The sequence below is a fragment of the Aptenodytes patagonicus genome, chromosome 20 (assembly GCF_965638725.1).
Source record: "Aptenodytes patagonicus chromosome 20, bAptPat1.pri.cur, whole genome shotgun sequence".
NCBI classification, from domain to species: Eukaryota; Metazoa; Chordata; class Aves; order Sphenisciformes; family Spheniscidae; genus Aptenodytes; species Aptenodytes patagonicus.
The window spans coordinates 8,802,818-8,824,627 of record NC_134968.1 but is presented as its reverse complement, the minus strand read 5'-3'; the positions used below and the strand labels follow the sequence as shown (position 1 = coordinate 8,824,627).

General features: G+C 46.5%; 1 protein-coding gene and 1 pseudogene across 1 annotated transcript; both read left to right on the top strand.

Annotated features, from left to right (window-relative positions):
• Positions 1-21,810, top strand: part of LOC143169233 (von Willebrand factor A domain-containing protein 5A-like) — a 106,102-nt pseudogene that overhangs the window by 73,390 nt on the left and 10,902 nt on the right.
• Positions 1,172-2,125, top strand: LOC143169184 (olfactory receptor 6N1-like). The gene has a single exon (XM_076356461.1). The coding sequence runs from the start codon at positions 1,172-1,174 to the stop codon at positions 2,123-2,125; it is 954 nt and encodes a 317-aa protein (XP_076212576.1).

The window sequence follows — 21,810 nt, the reverse complement described above, 5'->3', positions numbered from 1 at the left end:
TGGAGGCAGTGACAGTTTCACTGGGAGTATGGAAAAGGCCTCAAGAAGGCAGAATGACTTTCTGACTGTTAATTGCTCTAATTCTATGGTTCCCAGTCACTAGTGTATGTCCAGATACCAAAAACATGACATGCAGGTAGACCAAGCTTCTATTTCAAAAAGTTTTTAAAGTTTTTCAGATAGTTTCAGACTTAAGTTGAAAAAAATAATCATTGTAAGTTATGTAATAAAATTAATATTTTCTTTTCTTTTCCTAAACACAGATAATCTCTCTGAGGATCTCTGAACGGAAAAGGCATTTTGTTTAAGATATAAGTAGACAATTAGCAGGACTTAACTCTGCCCACTGAACATCTTTAAAAATAGCTTTATATACCAGAAAATAAAATAAAAGCCGAACATTAAACACCCTTGTCTTTCCAAGCTGATAACAGGAGAAATAACTTTGTTACCTTTGTTACTAGCTACTTGGCCATCTAACATGGTTGCTTGATGCTCAGAAAGTTACAGTAAGCTGGAGTAAATCAATATTTGACTCTTGAAGGAAAATGGTATCTCAAGAGATGGAACTGAAAAGCACAAGAAAATTATATATTTCCATTGCATTTAATGAAATCTTTGGTTGAACTTCAAAACAAATACCTGTGACTGAAGAACTTCTGCTCTCTGCACAATCACTGCAACTTGGCTTTTACAAAGCATCAAAGAAAGTTAGGTCCGTAACGTTCACTGAGAGCGTGTAGTACCAACCACAGATTTTTCTTATCTGACATGAAGGCTGTAAACCAACTTTCTTTTTTTTTTATTTTATTTTTTGACATCTGAATAATAGTTTAAAAGCAGGCTAAGTCTTTATGTTCAAAGTATGGAACTCTGTATGGTACTTCTGATTTTAGACGCGTATTTTGTGTGATCTTGATAACTTCTGGAAGGGGGATGGGTGAACATTGACTCTGATGGGGAAGGTGATGGAGATTAGCCTCGCAGACACTAAGTTAGCTGGCATAAATACCCTCCTGGGAAACCAGGATTTTTATTTGCAACCTTTCCGGAGGGTTTTGTATAGAAGATTCCTTTTTCTGTGTTAATTAACATACCTGCACTAAAAGTTGGTAGACTCTTCTCAAAATCTCAAAACATTTTCATGGACTTTACTATAACTGTTATAGTCATGGGAAGAGCAGAGCAGGGGAATGAAACAGCTGTTGTGGAATTCATCATCCTCGGTTTCCAAAGTATCCCAGAAGTACAGTTTATCCTCTTCCTGATGTTTCTAGTGACCTACATTACAACTGTGTTAGGGAACCTCCTGATCATGATGCTGGTTGTGACTGATCATCACCTTCATAATCCCATGTTCTTTTTCCTGGGGAATCTGTCATTCTTGGAGACCTGTTACACTTCCACCATCCTGCCCAGAATGCTGGCAAGTTTCCTAACAAACAAATATGTTATTTCACTTAGTGGTTGTTTTCTGCAGTACTTTTTCTTCACTGGGCTAGCAGGTGCAGAATGTTGTCTCCTGACTGTCATGTCTTATGACCGGTACATTGCGATATGCAAACCATTGCATTACACAGCCATAATGAATGGCAGGTGCTGCCTCCAGTTAGCAGGTGGATCTTGGGCAAATGGGTTGTTGGCTAGTGCCATAGTCACCTCTCTGATGCAACAGCTAACTTTCTGTGGCCCAAATGAAATTGATCATTTCTTCTGTGACTTCATGCCGGTGGTAAAGCTCTCCTGCAGTGATACCCACTGGATTGAGCTTGTAACGTTCATCTTGGCCTCCCTTTTGACACTACCTCCATTTCTCTTGACACTCATATCTTATGTGTACATCAGCAACACTGTCCTCAGGATCCCATCCTCCACAGGAAGGCATAAGGCTTTTTCTACCTGTTCTTCCCATCTCACTGTGGTGACACTTTTCTATGGGACCCTGATTGTTGTGTACTTGGTACCAAAACCAAACACACTGGGAGACCTCAGCAAAGTGTTCTCTGTCTGCTACACAGTTCTGACTCCACTGGTCAATCCCCTCATCTACAGCTTAAGAAATAACAACATAAAGAAGGCTTTGAGAACTGCTGTGAACAAATACAGGGGGGTTGATAAGGCATGAACAAGCTCTTGTCAATTATTAAGTGAAACCGAAAGATCAGCCTTATGAAAACTACTCATCGGAACCTAAGGTAGTCTTTTTCCCTGGAAAGGAGACAAAGCTTCCAACATCCTGAGAGCGTCATGTAAGCGAGTGCCCTAGCTGCTGGGCTGTTAGGGCAATTTCTTTCCTTGGACTAATTAAGGCTTAAGCATTTCTACAAAAGAACCCAACATCCTTATAGGAGAGGAATAGCATAGGTGTCTCCAGTATTTCTGTGCTTGCCAAGTGTTTGGATTTATATCGACATCCAAGCTCTCTGATTTTCAGAACTGCTTTCAAGGTGGCTCATTGTCTGGTCTAGAAGCAGGAAAAATGATCTAGAAGTGAGAGGAGAGTTATGAATACATTTAGCTCTGCCCCGGCCGACAATACGGGCCCAGATTGCAAACACAGAAGCTATAAATGTAATCTCTACTGATCAGGTAAGTACAACCTACGAGGTATGTGCCTTTTTGAACCAGCAGACCAGATGGGTTTCTGAAGAGCATCTCAACAGCACTACATGCCTGTCAGTGGGCAAATGATTTGATTCCCCTGAACTGAGATTCCAAAACACACACTGGTGTGGTTTCGTGTGCACTGCTTCCTCGACTTTTATTTCGGTTGCGACTAGAGCTAAGGAAATGTAGTTGTGTGGTAGAAGGATGAATTTCAAGTTTGTCCTTTAGTTATAACTCTGGTGTATCTTTGAGCAAACCCATTCTACTGAGTCATTAATTTCCTGGGTGGTCCAGGAACTGCCTTGCCAGTCTCAGCATAGATGAGACAATGGCCTGACCTGGGACATGGTGCTAAACCTAGACTAATTGATAGGCTCTATTCATACATTTCAATGTGCTGGTTCACATCCTGGATTGAGAATCTCTCTGTCCCAGAGACTTCTCCCGGCAATTCCTACCAAAGAACAGATGGGTTTCTACATCAGTAAAACACCTGGAAATCACAGAGGAAGGAATGGTCCCAAAGTACAGACATTTGAACATAGGATAGGAAATGTTTTGTGCACAGCTAAGATGACAAATAGCAGTGGATCATGTATGTGCTGGAGTGGTCGGAGGGCCATAGACCAGCTCGACAGAAAAATTCAGGAGAAAAACATTTTGGGGAGTCTCATCCTATCCACCTGATAGGTGCAAAGACTCTTGCAACAAAGAGTCCCATCGCCATCTGGACAGGGACCAAGCATCCTTTCTGGGAGATTTTGAGTCACCTTGTGAGCGTTACCCTTTGCAAAAACCCCAATAAATTGTTGATACTATTTAATAAACACTCTGTGACCATCTCTGCAACATAATCAGTGGAGGACGTCCTGGGTCTGGCTGGGATGGAGTTAACTTTCTTCAGCCCATACAGTGCTGTGCTTTGGATTTGTGGCTAAAACAGTGTTGATAACTGTGTATTAGATTTATGCGGCAAGGTTAGGGGCAAGGAGGTAGGTGAGGTGGCAGGAGTGGCCTCTGTGAGAAAAGGTCAGGTGCTGCCCCCGTGCTGGACACAGACAGTTCCAGCCAGCTCCAAAACAGACCCATGGCAAGGAACATCTGAGACCATCAGCCAAGCTGGCGGTGCCTCTGGGAAAACACAGGTAAGAGCAGAAAACCTCAGACAGGCAGAGGAGGAGGGGAAAAAAGAGAGTGAGAAACAACCCTGTGAGCACCGCAGTCAGAGGAAAAGGAGGGATGGGAGCAGGTATTTCCCTTCATCCCATGGAGGACCACACGCCAGAGCAGCGTGACGTCTCCTGAAGGAATTGCAGGCCATGGGAAGGACCCCACTGGAGAAGGGGAAAAGCTGAGGAGGAAGAAGTAGCAGAGAAGAACTGTTACGTACTGACCATAACTGCCCATCCTCCACGCCCCCTGCACTGCTTGGGGCAGTGGTCAGAGTAGGGTAGAGGCGTCAGGAGTAATGGAGTGAAGCTGAGCCTGGAAAAAGTTGTTTTGAAATTCAATTATTTTAATTGGCAGTAAATGAAATTAATTTTCCCCAAGTGTAGCCTGTTTTGCCCATGACAGTATTAATGTAAGTGATCTCCCTGACTTTACCTTGACCCATGAGATTTTCATTCCATTTTCTCCCCTTGTGCTGTTGAGGAGGGGGAATGAGGGAGTAACTGGGTGGGAGTTTGGCCCTTAGCCAACATGCATGCACCACAATAACATACCAACATTCTGGCTCTTACTGAACTGCACTTGCACAGCATCAAGGCTTTCTCTCTTCCCACCCCCACCCCCATGCACACACAGAGGGTAGGCTGGAGGTGGGCAATAGCTTGGGAGGGCCCATAGCCCTCCTACTGACCAAAGGGATTTTCCATGCCACATGACATCATGCTCAGCAGTAAAAGCTCAGGGAATGGAGCAGGAAGGGGAAACATTTTTGGTTACAGCATTTGTGTTCCCAAGCAACTGTTACACATGCTGATGCTCTGTTTTCCAGGCATTGACTGGACATCTGCCTGCTGCTGGGAGGCAATAAAAGAATTTTGCTTTGCTTGCACACACAGCTTGTGGTTTTCCTATTAAACTGTCCTTACCTCAATCCGTGAATCTTCTCCCCTTCCTTCCATCTTTCTCACCTTGGAGAAGGGATTGAGAGAGAGGCTGCATGGGTGTTTGTCTGTTGGCTGAGTCAACCTCCACAGAGCATTAATTGATACAGTCAGTGGAGTCTGGAGAGTAAACCAGCTCACTCAGAAGTGGACCCTCACTTGGTCAGCTGAGGTGATCTTTATCCACGGCTGAATGTATTGACTAAGGGCTCAATTCAGTCACCCACATGTACATACCTGTTGCCACCTGATACGTCCTAGGATGTCTCCTCTGGTGTCCAACTGTACCTCCAAAAGGGAACAGGTCTACCTCATACTCTTTCCATCACCACAGGCAAGAAATGGACTTTTCTAGAATACGTTCACAATGAGGTAAAGACTTTAGTTGCTAGATCTGTGCATCAGCAGAAGTCTTCAAATCTATAAAATGACATTTCAGCAAAACAAGTCAAATTTCCTAAGCCTTCATTCCTTTTGCATACAAACAGAAATGGGGTTGAGAGAGAGAGGCAAGCTAGAGAGAGATTATTTTGATTTATGTCATGTATGAGGATTTTAAAAAAAAACAAAGAAAACCCTGGAAAAAAATATCAATTTTATAGACAGAACTATATGAGCTAGTAGTTAGTTTTCCTCCTTGTATTTGTTGAGATTAGTTCTAGAGATGCAGAGATTAAACAGGAACCATCCACATGTTCCTCTTGGAAGCCATATTCACCAGGACCCTGAAGGCACAGTGGTGCTCTAATTTTCCTCATCAGTGCCATCTGGGATCTCCACCTGTGCATCCTTCTGTCCATAGGTCTACCAGCTCCAAATAAGCTCAGGCCTGGACTTCTCCCTGCCACACACACACACTTGCCTGAGCTGTGTCATAGGTAAGCCTATGCTCAGCCCTGTCCCCTGCTGCTCCTGACTTGTTTCAAGGCCTCCTGAAAGGAGGAAGCTACATGACAGCAACCATGCAATCACCTTACTATACGTAATAATATCCCCTGAGATACCTCTATGATTAGAAAACTTCTCCAACAAAGTTTCTACATAAAGATTCATTGCATTCCAAATATGTGCTTTTTAGAAAGTTTCTAAAAATTCAGTTCAGTAGTTATAATCAAAGAGTATCAGATCGTGAGCAAGTTTGGATTAATCTTTCCAGCCCTGCTTTTGAGACTAAAAGTTACTTACATGGTAGAATCCATTTATTTTGATACAAATCCTTAATTAAGGAATCACATAGTTTTTTCTATCCACTGTGGGAAAAATTTATAGGAGCTAGTGACATGCTAGTGGCAAAGCCATTAATGGCAAAGCCATTAATGTTAATGAAAGCACACTTGGTTAAGAGGTTTTCTGAAAGGCAGCTCCCACTTTACATAGTAGAAAGGTTCGTTGCCTTTCTGGACAACAAGACAATTTCCTTGCAATTCTGTCATAGAACCTTGGTTCATTTTCCACCAAAAATGGAGAATTGTGTCTTGTGCAGCACAGATGCTTCTGGTGGCGTCACTGTGCTTCCAAAGTTATTACATTTACTACTGTATCTCTTAGTTAACAAAGGAAGCAGGTTCTCAGCTCTTGGTTGCTTGGTAGCACCATCTTGCTGTGGCTTGTCTATTCCTGAATTTCCTCAGGAACAAAGATTTCAGATGAGCACTTCTTGCTTAACTCCATCAAAGTCTTACTTGTTTGGGAACATGTGTGTCTTCATGTGAATATTAAGTGTATTCTGAGAAACAATACTGACTGTACTTTACACTCCTAACCCTCATTTAACATAGAAAGGAATTTAGGCAATGTTTTCCATGAAGTTTCACTTGTTCACTCTCTTTTGTTTGGTTACGATTGTAATAAATAACAAATAAATGAATGCATAAATAAATAGTGGATATAAGTTTCTAATATTTCCAGTGTGCTGTAGTACACAGGAAAATTGTCTCTTAGAAGTGGCTCAGAGATGAGATGCATATAGGTCCTGCACTTCGGACATATCCATGCCATGGCTAACAAGGAGGAGAGATTATTTTCCCTGAAATGGAAGCGCATGCCTAAGGGGTTTTGCAGAACTGTCCTTGGGCTGAGACTGCTAAGGACCTTGCTGGTCTAGGAGATGGGTTTGACTCTCTGCAGATGGCCTCACATTGACTGGAGAAGTTCCGCAAGTGAGCTGAAGGGCAAGACCAGATCTGAAAATGACCTTGGCAAATTGGAGCAAAACAGTCTTATTTGTTCTCCATGAACACTGTGAGGAAGAGATAAGAGACGATCTCAAATGGCAGCCAGCAGGACTGACGTTAGAACAACCTTTCTGAGAAGAGGGATAGTGAATCACTGGCACAGACTGATGAGGACTCTTCTGCTCTTCCAGGCACTGCAGTTTTTCATTGTATCATTCAGCTTCCTAACAGGATCCCCCTGGATGTGGTATAGCCTGCCTGGAAAATAGTGGCCTGCATGGAAGCTCTGAAATCTCTCTCTAACCAAATGCTTAATGCAAGCTGCAAAGGGAAAGCGATGCCTTTTCTTCAAAGTGGTGCTGCCTTCTTCCCAGTTTTAAGCATGAACTACCAGGTGGAGAAGAACCTGCAGAAGCATCTGTAAGGTTTCCCTATAAAAGGAAGGTGAAAGAACCAGAAAAGAAACATTACAGTAATGTCATGTGAGAGCAGACTTCTAAGAAAGTTTGGCAAGTTTTCCTTCTGTCCTAAGGGGAAAGTGATGACTGCCAAGGATACAGTGTAAGGCACTGGGTAGTAGAAAGCACTTCTTGTGTCCCTAGTTATCCATTCTGTTACATCTCAAGTAACAGAACAACATCTCTGTTCTAATTGCAACACTAGAAATTGCAGGAGACAACTGAGGGACGCTTTCCCACTCTACTCCGTGCCCCAATGTAAATTGCAAACTGCTTATCTGTTCCATGAGTTTATGCAAAAAGGAGTCAAAACTAGGAAAATCCCTTAGTGTTCTGAACAGATTCTGCCTTTATTGGTAAGCAACAAAGGGACTGGTATAATTCAAGGAACCAAGTCATTTTAATGTGATGAGAAAAGCCAGGTAGAGATGTTTGTGCAAGCCAAGGCTTAGCGTTGGAAATTGCCCAAAATCTCAAAGGAAATGTGTAGAAGAAATCAAAGTTGCTGCCTTATCACAGATGATCTTATCAGAGATTTGAGCACATCTGCATGTCATTTCTTCCTTCAGTTGTCACAAAGATGCATTTCTGAACTTTTTTTTCATTTCATTCTCACAGGGGATCTTCCTGAAAAACACTCCTTTTGTTGACAGAGGCTTTCTCCAAAAAGCATAAGCAGGATCAAAAAGCAGAAAGAATTTGTGAAGAAGGCTTGGCAAAAAAAAAAAAAAATAATAATCCTGAATAACAACAACAAAAACCCATTCCACCAGGTGGGACTCCAGGAAAAATGGATGAGGGTTGAGACAATGTTCTGGTACTTGTCAGATGTTCCCCTTAGACACAGTTTCTGTAGTAACATTGGAAGGCTATTAACACAAGGCCGATGGTGTATGTTGGTGCAAAGAATTACTCCAGAATTAGGAGTCTTTTACTCTATTTCTTTAGGTTTCAGTGAACCTGCTTTTGTTTTACTTTGGGAATGTGGTGGCATATCTGAATGTCACAGCTCGGGGTTTTCTCTCCCCCACACTTCTGTATTTGAACCCAGTTAGTAGGATAGACCTAATTCATCTTTTGAACTGCCTTTTGCTACAGAGGAAGGCATAGAGCTTGTGTGCAAGGGACAGGGAACAACCTCCTCCTGCGCTCATACAAGCTCATCCAGGTGTTTACTTTGGGTCAGCCACCACTATGTCCAGATAAGTGTATGCCCCTCCCAAAAAAAAGATGCAGTCAAGTGTTAACCAAGTCCTCAAGCCAGACACAAAACTGCTATCCCAGTATCTGAAGGCTGTAAGGGGGCAAGGCAGGTATGCAATATGCTTGCTGTCATTACTGTATCATGTTTAACTGCAGAAGAGCATAGTCACATGGACATTGATCTTAAAAGATCTCTTCCAACCTGTATTTGTGAAGGGTCTGGAGAACAAGCCTTCTGAGGAGCGGCTGAGGGAACTGGGGTTGTTTAGCCTGGAGAAAAAGAGGCTGAAGGGAGACCTTACCGCTCTCTACAACTACCTGAAAGGAGGTTGTAGCGAGGTGAGTGTCGGTCTCTTTTCCCAAGTAACAAGTGATAGGACAAGAGGAAACGGCCTCAAGTTGTGCCAGGGGAGGTTTAGAGTGGATATTAGGAAAAATCTCTTCACCGAAAGGGTTGTCAAGCACTGGAAGAGGCTGCTCAGGGAAGTGGCTGAGTCACCATCCTTGGAGGTATTTAAAAGACATGTAGATGTGGTGCCTAGGGACATGGTTTAGTGGTGAACTTGGCAGTGTTAGTTTTACAGTTGGACTTGATGATCTTAAGGCTCTTTTCCAACCTAAATGATCCTATGATTCTATTTTTTAACACTGAACTATTGATTTTGGAGCTTAGTTTGAAAGATGAAAGTGATTATATTTTCAGAATGTAGTTTCCATTTCTACTTGTTTGTGGAGCTGCTAAAATTTTTACTTTTGCTAGGCATTGTTTATGCTAGAAAACTTAATTGTAAGGCTTTCAGAGGATGGAAAACATGGAATTTCTTGGTCATAATAGTGTCTGTAGGCACTACAAGCCTTTCAGCTGTGCTCATTGACAAAATTTCATAAGAGAGGATGAGAACTAAAAAACAAAAAAATCAGCCCCTGCCTCACCCCTCAAACCCACCCTCCCCAACCAGATGAGAGTAATATTGCATGTTGTGGCACTTTTATGGCCCTCCAGGGAACAGGCTACCTGTGGAGGAATGGCTGATTCAGCAAGGCCACGATCTGGTATCGCTGAGCAACCCATGTATCAAAAAGTAACTAAGACATGCTGACACAGCAGGATGACCACCGGGACTTCCCCGGACAGAACAAAGGACAATGGGCCGGGTAAACAACTGTAACGAAACTGTATCTATAAGGAGGTGAAGTAAGGGGCTAACATGTCCTGCTGCCAACCGCCAATCGAGTAGAAGCAATAAGCGCGTGGACAATAACTTTAACCCAATCATAGCTTATAATTGAGCGCGTGTACAGCTGTAATTAACCAACCATAGGTTGTTATGAAGCGCGTGCCTATAGTAGATAACTATATAAACCCTGTTATATGCATGAATAAAGGCGGATGACCATACTCATATTGGGATCTGTCATTACTCCGGAATCGCAACTCCCGCTCCGTCGTCGACACTGAACAAGGGGAAACTCCGACATCTGGTAGCAGAGGACGGTTCGGCACGCCTCTTCGAGACTGCGGTAAGAGCAGCGAGAGAAGGGGAGCGGGAGAATAGCGGCTGGGAGTTGTACTATCCCAATGATCGGAGGGGGATAAGATAACGGAGCAGCCTGATCAACTGCCTCCCAGTGAGCGACCGCTATCATGGAAATAGAGGCGGCAGCAGCGTTGCTCGCAAGCATCCTCTCAAAGAGAGGGATTGAGACAACAGTAAAGCAATTATGTACGTTGATTAAATTAGGACAACGTTGGGGACATTTTAAGGACAATCACACTATTTTTTCCGACCTTGAGTGGCGAGAGCTTGGCAATACTATGGGGGAGCAGACTATCACGGGGGATGAAAAGTCAAAGAAGGAGATTAAAGCAGTACAAGAACTGTGGAGGTCTGTGTTAGAGACTTTAAAAGCCATGAAAGCTGAAAGAGAGGTGGCTTGTGCAGCCACTCAAATGCTAGCCCCAGAACCCTTGCCTGATAAACCAAAGAATACAGCATCTGGACTGTCTCGATTCTTTGGGCTGTCTGCGGTCCGAGGTATGTCGGGTACCCCCAAAAAAACTGCCTTGGAAGTCAAGTATAGCATTCTAGGGCGCGATGGCGCTTCTGAACCGCATGAGACCTACTCTCCACTTACGGACTGCAAAGATGCAGAAACTAGCGGTAACGGGGCCCCTCTTTCACCTGAGACGGTCGAGGAAGAGCAACGACCCGGGGAGGAGGAGCGGCTGGTTCTGTTAACCCCTCCCTGGCCAACAGCCCCACCTCTAGAAGTCTCTTCAGGTGTGTCTACTCCGCCACAGGGTGACAGCAAAGCACAGAGTATGGCTGAGACTAATGAGCTCCTGAAGAAGGTGGTGCAACAGTTACAGGACTTGGCAATTACAGCCCAGAGGGGAGGAATAGAACACCTGTCCGGGGCGTCAGGGGAATCCCTACCCCCTTGCCTCCCTGGGCCACCAGCGACGGTTCAGCCCAGACGCTGGAGCGAAGTGGCTAGAGACGCTATGCTGGACGGGCAGTGGCAAGCAGTATCCAGCTTGGGGGTGAGTGCTTTTCCTGTGTTGCAAGAGAATAACGGCAATAAGTGGGCGCCTCATGATTGGAAAATCCTACAGCAAGCAAAAAACACTGTGTCCCAGTATGGGATAAAATCAGAAGCTTCATGTCAAATTGTAATCTGGATTTTTTCGGCGGATTTCATGTGCCCTGCTGACTGCCAAAACCTTATGCGGCTTTTATTGTCACCTACGCAGTATTTGTTATGGGGGTCGGAGTGGTCACGGAGGGCGGCGGGCGCTGCGGCACAGCATCAAACGCAGGGGGATCCTCTTTATGGGATTACCGCGGAAATGATAACGGGGACGGGAAGGTTTAATGATATTAATGCTCAGTTAACTTTTCCTCCTGTTTTGTTGCAGTTGTCTGCCAAACTGGCACTAGACGCCTTTTTAGCCTTGCCCGGTTCGTCCGCTCCATCCTTTAGTTCTGTACAGCAAGGTGCTACTGAAACGTATAGTCATTTTATCGATCGCTTGTGGGGGGCGATACGTGATCATCCAGATTTGGGGGAGGATAACAAACAGCAAATGTTTCGAATTTTAGCTTTCGATAACGCTAACAATGCCACAAAAAATATATTAGCCACCCTGCCAAAAAGCGCAGGAATAGAAGATATGCTCCTGCGAATGGAGCGTGCTCAAATTCGAAAACAGAATGAAGTAATGGCTGCTACATTGCAGACTACCATTAGGGAAGTGGTGCAACCGTTGGCGGCCGCTGTGCAGCGATCATCTGAGACCTCACAGATTTTTAAAGGGAACTGTTATCGTTGTGGGGAGAGGGGGCATGGCCGCCGGAACTGTAGAGCGATAGTTTGGTGTGACAGGTGTCAAAAAGGTACTCATGCTCAAAAGGCCTGTTCAGGAAACCTGAAGGGGAGCGCGAAGAGAGGGCGCGTGCAGAAACAAATGCACTCTCCAAGTGTGAACCAGAGAGGTTTCTCGACAACCACATCCCAGCAACCGCAGGGAGCCTGGGGGTTGACCTGGAAACAGCAGTAGAGGTCATGCTAACTAATTCTGAAGTTTGCAAAATCCCCAGCAACGCTAATGGGCCATTGATATCTGAAGACCAAAAGATAGGGGGGCTCTTATTGGGACGCTCCTCTGCTGGAGTAAAAGGACTAATCATTATTCCAGGAGTTATTGATGCTGATTATGAAGGGACAATCTATATAATGGCTTACACGTTGAACCCACCGCTTTTTGTGCCCAAGGGAAGTCGGATTGCTCAAATTCTTGCTTTTAAGAGCCCAGTGACCTATTCCCTGCCAAGTGAGAGGAAGCGAGGCAGTGGAAGCTTTGGCTCCACTGGAACAGCAGTGTGTTTTTCGGCCAAATTAAACCACAGACCAATGATAAAAGTCAGCCTCCAGCAACAGGGCCTCACTGTATGGTTGAACGCAATGATGGATACGGGGGCAAATATCACCATCATAAGCTATTCACTTTGGCCCCCGCAGTGGAGACTAGAACCAGCAGGAACTGCTGTTGCTGGAGTAGGGGGTCAATCAACTACCTACGTTAGCCGTGAGCCGATACAAATAACCTTCCCAGAGGGACAGCAGGTAAATAATCGGGTACACGTTTTGTCCCTTCCCAACGGTCTTGAAGCCTTAATTGGGCGAGACGTACTAAGCCAGATAGGGGCCGTCTTGACAACTAAGCCTTTTTAGTTATGGGCACTGGGGAGCAATCGCACAACCCCCCACTGACATGGATCTCTAATGATCCTATCTGGGTTGACCAGTGGCCCATGACCGAAGAGCGATTGCAAATCACAAAACAATTAGTTGCTGAACAATTGGCCCAAGGACATATTAAGCCTTCTGTTAGCCCGTGGAATACCCCTATTTTTGTAATTCCAAAAAAATCAGGCAAATGGAGGTTATTACATGACCTCAGGAAAATTAATGCTCAAATGTTACCTATGGGAACATTACAACCTGGAATGCCATCGCCAACCATGTTACCAGCTGGGTGGCACATATTGATAATTGATCTTAAAGACTGTTTTTTTACTATCCCTTTACACTCTCAAGATACTCAGCGCTTTGCCTTTTCAGTTCCGTCCATAAACAAGGCAAACCCTGCTGACCGATATGAGTGGGTAGTTTTGCCGCAGGGAATGAAAAATTCACCTACATTATGCCAACTTTATGTAGCCAAAGAGCTACAGCCAGTGAGACAGGAGTGGGCTAATACCATTATTTATCATTATATGGATGATATTTTGTGTTGTCAACAACAACCTTTTACAGCGAAAGATATCCAATTGCTGACTATACTGTTGGCAGAAAAGGGGCTCGTAGTAGCACCAGAAAAAATTCAACAGTCTACACCGTGGAAATATTTAGGCTGGACCATAGAAACATCAAAAATCCGGCCTCAGAAACTTACATTAAAAACCCCGTTAAAAACATTAACAGATATACAAACCCTTTTGGGAGATATTCAATGGGTCCGTAACTGTGCTGGAATTACTAGTGAAGATATCAGACCACTAACTGAACTGCTCCGAGGGTCGCACCCTGCAGAAAAGATTTTGCTAACACCTAAACATTATACTGTGTTGCAAAACATAGTGGACAAACTTTCTGTAGCTTGGACGACCCGACGGATCCTCAACCTTCAAATTTCACTTTTGGTTTGCAATCTGACCGAGTCACCGTTTGCGGTCGTTTGTCAATGGCACAACAAAGACAGGGCAACAAGGGAGTCGTTCACAGATACGGATGCCATTGACACGACCACAATAGATACAACTACAAGTGACCAGATTAGCAAACGAAGTAGACAGAAACAACAATTGGCAAATCAACAAATTTTTTATATTCTGGAGTGGATATTTTTACGAGTGCAACCCCCTACTAGCATACAAACGAGACCAGAAGCAGTGGGCGAATTAATTCGCAAAGGGCGGTCACGGATTCTAGAACTAACAGGAGAAGAGCCTGCCGATATCAGCATTCCCGTTAACGCAGCAGACTTGGAATGGTGGATGCGTAATTCCTTAGCCATCCAAGAGGCGTTACTAGGGTATGCGGGAATCGTGCATTCTCAACAACCTCAGGGGAAATTATGGCAGTTAATAAAACAAAATCAATGGCTGGAGAAACCTAAGGTCATAGAAGGGCCAATTCCGGGAGGTATTACAGCATACACCAATGCCGGAAAGAGGTCCAAGAGAGCTGTCTGTGTATGGTATGAGGCTGATAAATGGCACCGTCAGTCTCTCATGGGACAGGAGGGAGACACCTTGCAGACGCTAGAACTGACCGCAGTAATATGGGCGTTGGAGCATTGGTTAAATTTCCCACTAAACGTGGTATCTGATTCTTTATATGTTGTCGGGCTGGTGCCAAGGATTCAAGATGCGTTAATCAGGGAAGCTAGCAATCCTCGCTTAGGAAAGTTATTTATCAGGTTACGGTCAGTTGTGTCACAGAGAACTGCTCTGTGTGCAGTCCTGCACATACGCAGCCATCAGTGGGATTTGGGTTTGGGCCAAGGTAACCAAATAGCTGACAACCTTGTGTCCTGGTTTCGGCAGGGATAGAGTTAATTTCTTTTCTAGTAGCTGGTACAGTGTTTTGGATTTAGGATGAGAACAAAGTTGATAACGCACCGATGTTTTAGTTGTTGCTAGGTAATGCTTACACTAGCCAAGGACTTTTCAGCTTCCCATGTTCTACCGACTGAGAAGGCTGAAGGTGCACAAGAAGCTGGGAGGGGGCACAGCCAAACTGGCCAAAGGGACATTCCATACCATGTGACATCATGCTCAGTACATAAACTGGGGAAAGCTGGCCGGGGGGGGCCGCTGCTCGGGGACTGGCTGGGCATCGGTCGGCGGGTGGTGAGCAGTTGTACTGTGCATCACTTGCTTTGTGTATTATTATTATTATTATTATTATCATATTATTATTATTATCATTTTATTTCAATTATTAAACTGTTTTTATCTCAACCCACGAGTTTTTCTCACTTGTGCTCTTCCAATTCTCTCCCCCATCCCACCGGGTGGGGGGGAGTGAGCGAGCGGCTGCGTGGTGCTTAGTTGCCGACTGAAGTTAAACCACGACAGTCCTTTTTGGCGCCCAACGTGGGGCTCGAAGGGTTTGAGATAATAACAGGTTAACCGGAGTGTATTAAAGAACTTATATCTGTTAGTAGTTGTGGGTCACAATGTTGGTTTCTCTGTTCTCGATATTGATTTGTATAATCTGCATCGCGCTCTTTTTCCTGCTGTACATGTTAAAGATTGGTGTTGGGTTTTGCAGTTTGCTGTGGTGTGCAGTGAATAGTAATGTCTCGCTTGTGAGGTTTGTTTTTAGAACATTGACCTTGACGTTAGTGTGGTATGTAAACTTCGCAATGAAGCCGTTACTGTACCACGGAGACCATTTCGTGGAGACAACTAGCAATTGCAGTAACTTTTCTGAGAGTTTTTTTACGGAGGAAATACAGAATGGCAGGGTCACTACCTTCTTCTATGATGTTTCCTCCTTCATTACAGTAATTTTTCAGTATTTTGAACATCCTTGGGCAGTTAAGATACTTCTATTAATACTTCTTGGGAATACTGTTTCGGTTTTGTCTAAAGTTGGTAAGCAATTTAAGAATATCATCCAGAGATCTGCCCCAAGGCTGAATAATTATGAGTGGCAGGGTGTGTGGGACAAGATGGGCAAGTACCTAGGCCAATGGGCACCCCCAGTGTTTTGGAACTTCACCCCTGAGCAAGTGCAGAATCCTGAAAAGTTAGTAGAATGGTTGGAAGAAGTATGCTGTCACCCTGGCAACTCCAGAGAGATGCAGCTCATTGCAACGTGCTGGGGCCTGGCCCATGCCTACCGAGCCCTGTTCAACACCATTCAGTGCCCTCAAAGGGAAGGGAAGGTCTCTGGCTCTGACAGTAAAACGACACGCACTGTGGCCACTCAGACCCGGGCAACGCGCCCTGCGGCCACTCCGACCCCAGCGACAGGCCGTGCAGCCACTCAGACCCCGGCAACAGGCCCTGCGGCCACTCAAACCCGGGCAACACGCACTACGGCCACTCCAACCCCAGCAACATGCACTGCAGCCACTCAGACCCCGGCGACATGCACTGCGGCCACTCAGACCCCGGCGACATGCACTGCGGCCACTCAGACCCTGGCGACATGCACTGCGGCCACTCCAATCCCGGCGACATGCACTGCAGCCACTCAGACCCCGGTGACATGCACTGCGGCCACTCAGACCCCAGCGACATGCACTGCGGCCACTCCAATCCCGGCGACATGCACTGCAGCCACTCAGACCCCGGTGACATGCACTGCGGCCACTCAGACCCCAGCGACATGCACTGCGGCCACTCCAATCCCGGCGACATGCACTGCAGCCACTCAGACCCCGGCGACATGCACTGCGGCCACTCAGACCCCGGCGACATGCACTGCGGCCACTCAGACCCCGGCAACAGGCCCTGCGGCTACTCAGACTCCGGTGACATGCACGTGCACTGTGGCCACTCCAACCCCGGCAACAGGCCCTGCGGCCACTCAGACCCCAGCGACATGCACTTGCACTGTGGCCACTCCAACCCCGGCGACAGGCCCTGCGGCCACTCAGACTCCGGTGACATGCACGTGCACTGTGGCCACTCCAACCCCGGCGACAGGCCCTGCGGCCACTCAGACTCTGGTGACATGCACTTGCACTGCGGCCACTCCAACCCCGGCAACAGGCCCTGCGGCCACTCAGACTCTGGTGACATGCACTTGCACTGCAGTCACTCAGACCCCGGCAACAGGCCCTGCGGCTACTCGGACTCCGGTGACATGCACTTGCACTGCGGCCACTCCAACCCCGGCGACATGCACTGCGACCACTCCAACCCCGGCAACAGGCCCTGTGGCTGAATCAAAGAACCAGCCTGTGCCGGTATCAGTCGCCCCTGTACACAAGAAGAAATTTTGGAAGCGGAAGTCGGCTCGTTTAGTAAGGGAGGAAGAAGCTTCTTCTAAAAGGGAACCGGAGGAAGAACTGTACGAGTACCCTGGAGAAGGGCCATCACGAGAACGGGAGGAGGAGACCCGGCCGCTGATCGGGGAGGAGGAAGAGGAAGAACTCATAAACGAGGCAGTGACCACCCGATCTCTATCCCTGAGTGAGCTGCGAGATATACGAAAAGATTTCAGCCGTCGTCCAGGCGAGCATATTGTCACCTGGCTGCTCCGATGCTGGGATAATGGGGCCAGTAGCCTGGAATTAGAGGGTAGGGAAGCCAAGCAGCTGGGATCCCTTTCTAGGGAAGGGGGCATTGATAAAGCAATTGGAAAAGGGACACGTATCCTCAGCCTTTGGAGGCGACTCTTGTCAAGCGTGAAGGAAAGGTATCCCTTTAAGGAAGATGTCATATGTCGCCCAAGCAAGTGGGCCACCATGGAGAAGGGTATCCAGTTTCTGAGAGAATTAGCTGTGCTGGAGGTGATTTATGGTGACCTGAACAATAAACAACTATCCAAAGATCCAGACGAAGTCAAGTGCACACGACCCATGTGGCGGAAGTTTATAAGGAGCTCACCATCGTCATACGCCAATTCATTGGCAGTGATGACCTGGAAAGATGGAGAGGAACAAACAGTGGATGAATTGGCTAGTCAACTCCGGCAATACGAGGAAAGTCTTTCTTCCTCCATCGTCTCGGCTGTGGAGAAACTGTCCGAAAAACTGTCCCGGGAGATCCAGCAACTCAGAGAGGATAGGTCCTACTCCTCACCTGTACGGACCAGTATCTCGGCTATTAGAAGTAAGCGTTCTTTTGCTCAAGAGAGAGAATATAAAGGGTACACACCACGGGGCTCCCTATGGTTTTATCTGCGTGACCACGGAGAGGACATGAGGAAGTGGGATGGGAAACCTACCGCAGCCCTAGGGGCACGGGTACGCGAATTGCAAGGGAAAACAATCACAGAAAGAGGTTCTTCCAGGAAAATTGCTGCTCCAGTTTCCAGCGGGCAGTTCCCCAGAGAGAGTAGAAGGGCTGATCTTACTCTTGATCTTAATGAAGAAACTTCTGACCCGTACGTACAAGAAATGAGAAATGAGTACTGTGATGAGGATTAGAGGGGCCCTGCCTCCAGCCAGGGGGAGGAAAGGGACAACCGGGTTTACTGGACTGTGTGGATTCGGTGGCCTGGCACGTCAGACCCACAGAAGTATAAGGCTCTGGTAGACACCGGTGCACACTGTACCCTAATGCCATCAAGCTATAGAGGGGCAGAACCCATCTGTATTTCTGGGGTGACGGGGGGATCCCAACAGCTAACTGTATTGGAAGCCGAAGTGAGTTTAACTGGGAACGGGTGGCAGAAGCACCCCATTGTGACTGGCCCAGATGCTCCATGCATCCTTGGCATAGACTACCTCAGGAGAGGGTATTTCAAGGACCCAAAAGGGTACCGGTGGGCTTTTGGTATAGCTGCCTTGGAGACGGAGGAAATTAAACAGCTGTCCACCTTGCCTGGTCTTTCGGAGGACCCCTCTGTTGTGGGGTTGCTGAAGGTCGAAGACCAACAAGTGCCAATTGCTACCACCACAGTGCACCGGCGGCAATATCGCACCAACCGAGACTCCCTGATTCCCATCCATAAGCTGATTCGTCGACTGGAGAGCCAAGGAGTGATCAGCAAGACCCGCTCACCCTTTAACAGTCCCATATGGCCAGGGCGGAAGTCTAATGGAGAGTGGAGACTGACAGTAGACTATCGTGGCCTAAATGAAGTCACGCCACCGCTGAGTGCTGCTGTGCCAGACATGCTAGAACTTCAATACGAACTGGAGTCAAAGGCAGCCAAGTGGTATGCCACAGTTGATATTGCTAATGCGTTTTTCTCAATCCCTTTGGCAGCAGAGTGCAGGCCACAGTTTGCTTTCACTTGGAGGGGTGTTCAGTACACCTGGAACCGACTGCCCCAGGGGTGGAAACACAGCCCCACCATTTGCCATGGACTGATCCAGACTGCACTAGAACAGGGTGGAGCTCCAGAACACCTGCAATACATTGATGATATCATCGTGTGGGGCAACACAGCAGGAGAAGTTTTTGAAAAAGGGAAGGAAATAGTCCAAAACCTTCTGAAGGCCGGTTTTGCTATAAAACAAAGTAAGGTCAAGGGACCTGCACAGGAGATCCAATTTTTAGGAATAAAATGGCAAGATGGACGTCGTCAGATCCCAATGGATGTGATCAACAAAATAACAGCCATGTCTCCACCAACTAGCAAAAAGGAAACACAAGCTTTCTTAGGCGTCGTGGGTTTTTGGAGAATGCACATTCCAAATTACAGTCTGATTGTAAACCCTCTCTATCAAGTGACCCAGAAGAAGAACGATTTCAAATGGGGCCCTGAGCAATGACAAGCTTTTGAACAAATTAAACGGGAGATAGTTCACGCAGTAGCCCTGGGGCCAGTCCGGGCAGGGCAAGAGGTAAAAAATGTGCTCTATACCGCAGCCGGGGAGAACGGCCCTACCTGGAGCCTCTGGCAGAAAGCACCAGGGGAGACTCGAGGTCGACCCCTAGGGTTTTGGAGTCGGGGATACAGAGGATCCGAGGCCCGCTATACTCCAACTGAAAAAGAGATATTAGCAGCATATGAAGGGGTTCGAGCTGCTTCAGAAGTGATCGGCACTGAAGCACAGCTCCTCCTGGCACCCCGACTGCCGGTGCTAGGCTGGATGTTCAGAGGGAGGGTCCCCTGTACACATCATTGAACTGATGCTACATGGAGTAAGTGGGTCGCACTGATCACACAACGGGCTCGAATAGGAAACCCCAGTCGCCCAGGAATCCTGGAAGTGATCATGGATTGGCCAGAGGGCAAAGATTTTGGAATATTGCCAGAGGAGGAGGTAACGCGTGCTGAAGAGGCCCCAATGTATAATGAACTACCAGAAAATGAGAAGCAATATGCCCTGTTCACTGATGGGTCCTGTCGTCTTGTGGGAAAACATCGGAGGTGGAAAGCTGCTGCATGGAGTCCTATGCGACAAGTTGTAGAAACTGCTGAAGGAGAAGGTGAATCGAGCCAATTTGCAGAAGTAAAGGCCATCCAGCTGGCTTTAGACATTGCTGACCGAGAAAAGTGGCCAGTGCTCTATCTCTGTACTGACTCATGGATGGTGGCAAATGCCCTGTGGGGGTGGTTGCAGCAATGGAAGCAGAGCAACTGGCAGCGCAGAGGCAAACCCATCTGGGCTGCCACATTGTGGCAAGATATTGCTGCCCGGGTGGAGAACCTGGTTGTAAAAGTCCATCACGTAGATGCTCACGTACCCAAGAGTCAGGCCACTGAAGAACATCAAAATAACCAGCAGGTGGATCAGGCTGCTAAGATTGAAGTGGCTCAGGTGGATCTGGACTGGCAACGTAAGGGTGAATCATTTATAGCTCGGTGGGCCCATGACACCTCAGGTCACCAAGGAAGAGATGCAACATATGGGCTCGTGATCAAGGGGTGGACTTGACCATGGACACTATTGCGCAGGTTATCCATGAATGCGAAACATGTGCTGCAATCAAGCAAGCCAAGCGGTTAAAGCCTCTCTGCTATGGAGGACGATGGCTGAAATATAAATATGGGGAGGCCTGGCAGATCGATTATATCACACTCCCACAAACCCGCCAAGGCAAGCGCAACGTGCTTACAATGGTGGAGGCAACCACCGGATGGCTGGAAACATATCCCGTGCCCCATGCCACCGCCCGGAACACTATCCTGGGCCTTGAAAAGCAAGTCCTGTGGCGACATGGCACCCCAGAAAGAATTGAGTCAGACAATGGGACTCATTTCTGAAACAACCTCATAGACACCTGGGCCAAAGAGCACGGCATTGAGTGGGTGTATCACATCCCCTATCATGCACCAGCCTCTGGGAAAATTGAACGATACAATGGACTGTTAAAGACTACACTGAGAGCAATGGGTGGCGGGACGTTCAAACATTGGGATACGCATTTAGCAAAGGCCACCTGGTTAGTCAACACTCGGGGATCTGCCAATCGAGCAGGCCCTGCCCAGTCAGAACTTTTACGTACTGTAGATGGGAATAAAGTTCCTGTAGTGCACATAAAAAATATGTTGGGGAAGACAGTCTGGGTTATTCCTGCCTCAGGCAGAGGCAAACCCATCCATGGGATTGCTTTTGCTCAAGGACCTGGGTGCACTTGGTGGATAATGCGGGAGGATGGGGAAGTCCGATGTGTACCTCAAGGGGATTTGATTTTGGGTGAGAATAGCCAATGATCTGAATTATGTGATGTTAAGTACTAATTACAGTTATAATAGTTATACTAATAATACACAGATATACTAATCATACTAATAATATTATATGCCATACTAATGTTATTACAATAAGAATCACCCAGACTAATGAAGAATAGCTTCAGTGAAACCAAGCAAAGCACAGTGATGATGGTACCAGAACTGACTTCAACATGGAACAATCCAACACCACATACCATCTCCATTTTTCCTGCCCTGAAAGATTATTATGACAGATGGAGCCCGAAGTCATGGACTAAATGAACTCACCGAACATTTTAGAGGGATGGCCCACAGACGAAGGGAATGATATCTCTCTGTGTGTGTATATATATATATATATAAAGGGGTGGTGATTAATGAAAAAGTACTGGAAAA